This window comes from Bactrocera tryoni, unplaced genomic scaffold (assembly GCF_016617805.1).
Source record: "Bactrocera tryoni isolate S06 unplaced genomic scaffold, CSIRO_BtryS06_freeze2 ctg7180000342927_QRY, whole genome shotgun sequence".
NCBI lineage: Eukaryota > Metazoa > Arthropoda > Insecta > Diptera > Tephritidae > Bactrocera > Bactrocera tryoni.
In genome coordinates this window covers 13,003-19,454 of record NW_024395504.1, presented here as the reverse complement: position 1 = coordinate 19,454, position 6,452 = coordinate 13,003, and the positions used below count along the sequence as shown (strand labels likewise).

The 6,452-nt window shown below is 34.7% G+C and overlaps 2 protein-coding genes across 2 annotated transcripts; one reads left to right on the top strand and one right to left on the bottom strand.

Annotated features, from left to right (window-relative positions):
* The first annotated feature begins 1,948 nt into the window (after positions 1-1,948).
* LOC120779386 lies at positions 1,949-2,689 on the top strand. The gene is made up of 3 exons (XM_040111582.1): positions 1,949-2,092; positions 2,188-2,640; positions 2,684-2,689. Exons 1-3 carry the CDS (start codon positions 1,949-1,951, stop codon positions 2,687-2,689), a joined length of 603 nt encoding a protein of 200 aa, XP_039967516.1.
* Positions 2,690-2,745: 56 nt separating this feature from the next.
* Positions 2,746-4,030, bottom strand: LOC120779385 (putative nuclease HARBI1). Its single transcript, XM_040111581.1, has 5 exons — positions 3,990-4,030; positions 3,758-3,930; positions 3,417-3,520; positions 3,203-3,350; positions 2,746-3,128 (listed from the first exon to the last, which is right to left on the bottom strand). Exons 1-5 carry the CDS (start codon positions 4,028-4,030, stop codon positions 2,746-2,748), a joined length of 849 nt encoding a protein of 282 aa, XP_039967515.1.
* Between the last annotated feature and the right edge of the window lie 2,422 nt (positions 4,031-6,452).

Sequence of the window (6,452 nt, the reverse complement as noted above, 5' to 3'; positions counted from 1 at the left end):
ATATACATATTTAGAAATAGATATTGATTTGCTTTAAATCATTAATGTAACTTATTTAAGTAAACTAGCCTCCTTCATCTTACCGAAGATGACATAAAGCCATAACGGCAGTGCATTTGGAAGAATTCGACAATCTTATATTCAGTTATAAAGTCGATTTTCTTGTACGTACACATCAAGCAGTCGATATTGAGTTGCTTTAAATCATTAATGTAACTTATTTAAGTTAACTTGCCTCCTTCATCTTACCGAAGTTGACACAAGGCCATAACGGCAGTGCATTTGGAAGAATTCGACAATCTTATGTTCAGGTATGAAGTCGGTTTGCTTGTATATACACATTTAGCAATAGATATTGATTTTCTTCAAATCATAAGCATCAAATATTTAAGGTAACTAACCTTCTTCATCTTGCCTAAGTTGACATAAAGCCATAACGGCAGTGCAATCGGAAGAATTAGACAATCAGGTATAAAGTAGATTTCCTTGTATATACACATTTAGCAGTCAATATTGAGTTGCTTTAAATCACTAATATCAAATATTTAAGGTAATGAACCTTCTTCATCTTGCTAAAGTTGACATAAAGCCATAACGGCAGTGCATTTGGAAGAATTCGACAACCTTATATTCAGGTATAAAGTCGATTTTCTTGTATATACACATTAACCAGGCGATATTGAGTTGCTTCAAATCATTAACATCAAATATTTAAGTTAGTTAACGTTCTTCATTTTACTGAAGTTGACATAAAGTCATGACGGCAGTGCATTTGGAAGAATTCGACAAACTTACATTCAGGTATAAAGTCGATTTTCTTGTATACACACATTTAGCAGTCAATATTGAGTTGCTTTACATCATTAATATTAAATACTTAAGTTAACTAACCTTCTTCATCTTGCTGAAGTTGACATAAAGCCATAACGGCAGTGCATTTGGAGGAATTCGACAATCTTATATTTAGGTATAAAGTCGATTTGCTTGTATACACACATTAACCAGGCGATATTGAGTTGCCCTAAATCACCACTTTAACATATTTAAGTTAATTAACCTTCTTCATCTTGCTGAAGTGTGCATAAAGCCATAACGGCAGTGCATTTGGAAGAATTCGAAAATCTTATATTTAGGTATAAAGTCGATTTGCTTGTATATAAACATTTAGCAGTCCATATTGAGTTGCTTCAAATCATAAACATCAAATGTTTATGATAATTAACATTCTTCATCTTGCTGAAGTGTGCATAAAGCCATAACGGCAGTGCATTCGGAAGAATTGGACAATCTTATATTCAGGTATAAAGTCGATCTTCTTGTATATACATATTAAGCAATAGATATTGAATTTCTTCAAATCATTAACATCAAATATTTAAGGTAATTAACCTTCTTCATCTTGCTGAAGTTGACATAAAGCCATAACGGCAGTGCATTCGGAAGAATTAGACAATCAGGTATAAAGAAGATTTTCTTGTATATACATATTTAGCAATAGATATTGATTTTCTTCAAATCATTAACATCAAATATTTAAGGTAACTAACCTTCTTCATCTTGCTGAAGTTCACATAAAACCATAACGGCAGTGCAATCGGAAGAATTAGACAATCAGGGCCCGAATCGCGGCATTCGTGAACGAGTAAAATTGTTCGAAATTTCCAGTTTTCGGATTGCGGCACTCGTTATCGAGTACACTCGTTCGAAATTTGACATTCTGTCATTCGATAACGAGTTGTAATTCAAACGAACCTAACGAAATGTCATTCGATTGATAATTTGCAATCGTTAATTCAAAAGTTTTTAAATGTCGTGAGTCTACTCAGAAAAAATCAAATAAAATGTAAGTTAACGTTTATGTTATTGACTATTTTATAAATAGAATCATTTTTTTAGGACAAATGTTAATAAAATCAACATGAGACAAAAAAATTTAATGGCCGAATACATGCTTCGGCATCAAGATTTGGCCAAAAATATGTTGCCGAATTGTGGTCAGGGCAAAGCTGCTGCCAATAAATTGTGGGACTCCTTGGCGGTCCAGCTTAATGCGGCCGGTCCCCCAATGAAGGATGCTAAGTCTTGGCGGAAAGTACGTAGATCTCCATGCATTTCCTCTTTTGATAAGTGTCTTAACAAATTTACTAACACAAATGTTATTTTCTATATACATATACACTTACATAGGTATTTGCTGATCAAAAGCACAACGTCAAAAGGAAGTTGTCTTTCAACAAAGCGTCGAAGCAGCGAACTGGTGGTGGTCCTTACGAAGAAAAGTACCTAACAACAGCAGAGGAGCAACTGCTTCAGGCTACCGGCATGGACGTTGCGGTAGAAGGCCTGGGAGAAGTAAGAACTTTTGGTAACTCCACCCCTGAAAAAGAGCCTGTCGAAAAGCTTATGGCAGAGCTTTTACATAGTGACGAAGACGACGTTCCACCGAAACCCTCTATTAGTCGCAGCGCTACGAAGAGGAGCAAACAGGATGCTGCCGATGAAAAGCTGGCCCTCATTAAAGAAAACATGATCGCGTTTGAAAGCTACCAGCAGAGTATAGGCGAAAAACTAGACAAGCTTATAGCTTTGAAGGAGAGGTCGATGGAAATGAAAGAGGAAGCTCACAAAGCTAATATGGAAGTCAAAGCAATAGAGCTGCAAATTAACCGAATACAATTAGAAGCCTTAAAAAAAATAAATAAATATACATACAAATAATAATAAACATATATACACTTGTTTTATTCAAATTGTATTTTCTAGCGCCAACATTATTTGATTTCGAATTTTGTGTCCAATTTTGGTTAAATGAGTTTCGTTTCCCATATCCACTTCTGTGTTGATAGTTTCACTTGCATAATGTCTGCAATACGACGCATCTTTGAAATGTATGCAAATGTTATGCAACGCTGCACATACATTCCCGAATTGTGCCATTTTTTCAGGTTTGTAACGGCTTCTCTTGTCATTGCTGAGAATTTTCCAACGGCCCTTTAGGATACCAATGGTTCTTTCAACCACACAGCGAGCTTTAGAATGAGCCTCATTGAACCTAGCTTGAGTAGACCCTTCTTCAGGGTTCCTGAATGGTGTTAAACACCACGGCTCCAAGGGATAACCCGAATCTCCTATTGATTTACGAAAAATGCATTTTAAATTTAGGTACATATATGCATAACAGTACAATAAAAAGTTATATTACCTAAAAGCCAAACATTTTTGACGTTATTTTGGTTAAATTGCTCCTCCAAAAACTTTCGTTGTGCCGAATGCTTCCACACAAAGGAATCGTGTGCGGCTCCACCATACTTTGAGTCAATGGCTAAAATGCGGTATTCATGGTCACATATCTGCAATTAAATTAAAGTTTATAAGTATACGTATGTGTATGTGCGTACATTTTATATGCAACCTACTATCATTGAGTTGAGGCTATGGTATCCTTTCCTGTTGAAGAACATGTGCTCATTTAACGTTGGTTTTTGCAGCCCAAAGTGCGTGCCATCAATACATCCAATAACTGCATGCATAAACATATATTTAAATATGTTAAGTATACTTCAGCTTTAAAAGCGCTACATTGTACTCAAAATAAAAGCTCTAATCTTATCTCCAGGAATTTTGTATTTTTCAACAAACGATTTCGTGCATTCCGAAAGATTGTCGGGCACGAATTTAATAAATTGGGGGCACAACTTTGTTTCCATTTCGCTGACTACATTTTTGATTATTTTGCAAATAGTGCTTTGACATATACCTATCAAAAAGTCATTTCCCACCAAGTGCTGGTAGCCACCACTGGCCAAAAGGGACAAAGTCGCTCCCAGTTGAATCATTGGTGGCACTGCGGTTGACAAATGCCCTTCAAATTTGAGTTCAGCCAATACATAGTTAAATGCACTTTTAGAGAGTCTGAACCGTTTCCTGAAGCTGTAAATATAAACATGTAGGCAATTGAAATTAATTTGTACACAATTCTAATTCCTTACGCTGCCTCCGGCAATGTTAAGGGATTGCTTTTGTCTCGCATTCGGTTCCTTATGACTTGCTGCACGTTTTCTTCCTCAGATTCCGAAGACGAATATAAAAAAATTATCGGATTCATCACTTTTGATAAAACAATAGTATTTCACCTTTTTAAAAAAATTTAGCGCGGCTTCAACAACTTTCTTTGTTTTGATTTCTTTTGTTTTGATTTCACAATTTGACACTTCGTAAATGCCATTTGTACAGAGGCCAGGGCTGTTACAGTGAGCTAATTTAGATTCGCTTCGTATCGAGTGCGGCGATCCGGCTACTCGAAACGTCACGAAATTTGTTACGATACAATAGCTCGCTCGATCACGAATGCCGCGATTCGGGCCCAGGTAGAAAGTAGATTTCCTTGTATATACACATTTAGCAGTCAATATTGAGTTGCTTTAAATCATTAATGTCAAATATTTAAGGTAATTAACCTTCTTTATCTTGCTGAAGTTGACATAAAGCCATAACGGCAGTGCATTCGGAAGAATTAGACAATCAGTTATAAAGCAGATTTTCTTGTATATACATATTTAGCAATAGATATTGATTTTCTTCAAATCATTAACATCAAATATTTAAGGTAATTAACCTTCTCCATCTTGCTGAAGTTAACTTAAAGCCATAACGGCAGTGCATTCGGAAGAATTAGACAATCTTATATTTAGGTATAAAGCCGGTTTGCTTGTATATACACATTTAGCAGTCGATATTGAGTGGATTCAAATCACAAACATCAAACATTTAAGATCATTAACCTTCTTCGTCTTGCTGAAGTTGGCATAAAGCCATAACTGCAGAGCATTTGGAGGAATTCGACAATCTTATATTCAGGTATAAAGTCGATTTGCTTGTATATACACATTTGGTAGTCGATATTGAGTTGCTTAACATCATTAGCATGAAATATTTAAGATAATTAACCTTCTTCATCTTGCTGAAGTTGGCATAAAGCCATAACGGCAGTGCATTTGGAGAAATTCGACAATCTTATATTCAGGTATAAAGTCGATTTGCTTGTATATACACATTTAGCAGTCGATATTGAGTTACTTCAAATCCTTAATATCAAATATTTAAGATAATTAACCTTCTTCATCTTGCTGAAGTTGGCATAAAGCCATAACGGCATTGCATTTGGAGGAATTCGACAATCTTATATTCAGGTATAAAGTCGATTTGCTTGTATATACACATTTAGCAGTCGATATTGAGTAGCTTCAAATCATAAACATCAAGTATTTAAGATAATTAACATTCTTCATCTTGCTGAAGTTGGCATAAAGCCATAACGGCAGTGCATTTGGAGGAATTCGACAATCTTATATTCAGGTATAAAGTCGATTTTCTTGTATATACACATTTGCTTGTCGATATTGAGTTGCTTCAAATCATTAGCATCAAATATTTAAGATAATTAACCTTCTTCATCTTGCTGAAGTTGGCATAAAGCCATAACGGCAGTGCATTTGGAGGAATTCGACAATCTTATATTCAGGTATAAAGTCGATTTGCTTGTATATACACATTTGGTAGTCGATATTGAGTTGCTTTAAATCACTAACATCAAATATTTAAGATAATTAACCTTCTTCATCTTGCTGAAGTTGGCATAAAGCTATAACGGCAGTGCATTTGGAGGAATTCGACAATCTTATATTCAGGTATAAAGTCGATTTGCTTGTATATACACATTTAGCAGTCGATATTAAGTTGTTTCAAATCATTAACATCAAATATTTAAGTTAATTAGCCTTCTTCATTTTACTGAAGTGGACAGAAAGCCATGACGGTAGTGCATTTGGAAGAATTCGACAATCTTATATTCAGGTATAAATTCGGTTTTCTTGTATATACACATTTAGCAGTCAATATTGAGTTGCTTTAAATCATTAGTATCAAATATTTAAGATAATTTACCTTCTTCATCTTGCTGAAGTTGACATAAAGCCATAACGGCAGTGCACTCGGAAGAATTCGAATACTTAATATTCAGGTATATAGCCGAATTTCTTGTATATACACATTTAGCAGTCAATATTGAGTTGCTTTAAATCATTAATATCAAATATGTAAGATAATTAACCTTCTTCATCTTGCTGAAGTTGACATAAAGCCATAACGGCAGTGCAATCGGAAGAATTGGACAATCAGGTATAAAGTAGATGTTCTTGTATATACATATTTAGTAATAGGTATTGAATTTCTTCAAATCATTAACATCAAATATCTAAGTTAGTTAGCCTTCTTCATCTTGCTAAAGTTGACATAAAGCCATAACGGCAGTGCATTTGGAAGAATTCGACAATCTTATATTCAGGTATAAAGTCGATTTTCTTGTATGTACACATTAACCAGGCGATATTGAGTTGCTTCAAATCATTAACATCAAATATTTAAGTTATTTAACGTTTTTCATTTTACTGAAG

Coding starts and splice junctions, on each gene's coding strand:
- LOC120779385 (XM_040111581.1), bottom strand. CDS start 4,030: ATGCGAGACAAAAGCAATCCCTTAACATTGCCGGAGGCAGC. Junction 3,931..3,989: donor TTAACATTGCCGGAGGCAGC/GTAAGGAATTAG, acceptor TTATATTTACAG/CTTCAGGAAACGGTTCAGAC. Junction 3,351..3,416: donor ATAGCCTCAACTCAATGATA/GTAGGTTGCATA, acceptor ATTTAATTGCAG/ATATGTGACCATGAATACCG.
- LOC120779386 (XM_040111582.1), top strand. CDS start 1,949: ATGCTTCGGCATCAAGATTTGGCCAAAAATATGTTGCCGAATTGTGGT. Junction 2,093..2,187: donor ATGCTAAGTCTTGGCGGAAA/GTACGTAGATCT, acceptor ACACTTACATAG/GTATTTGCTGATCAAAAGCA.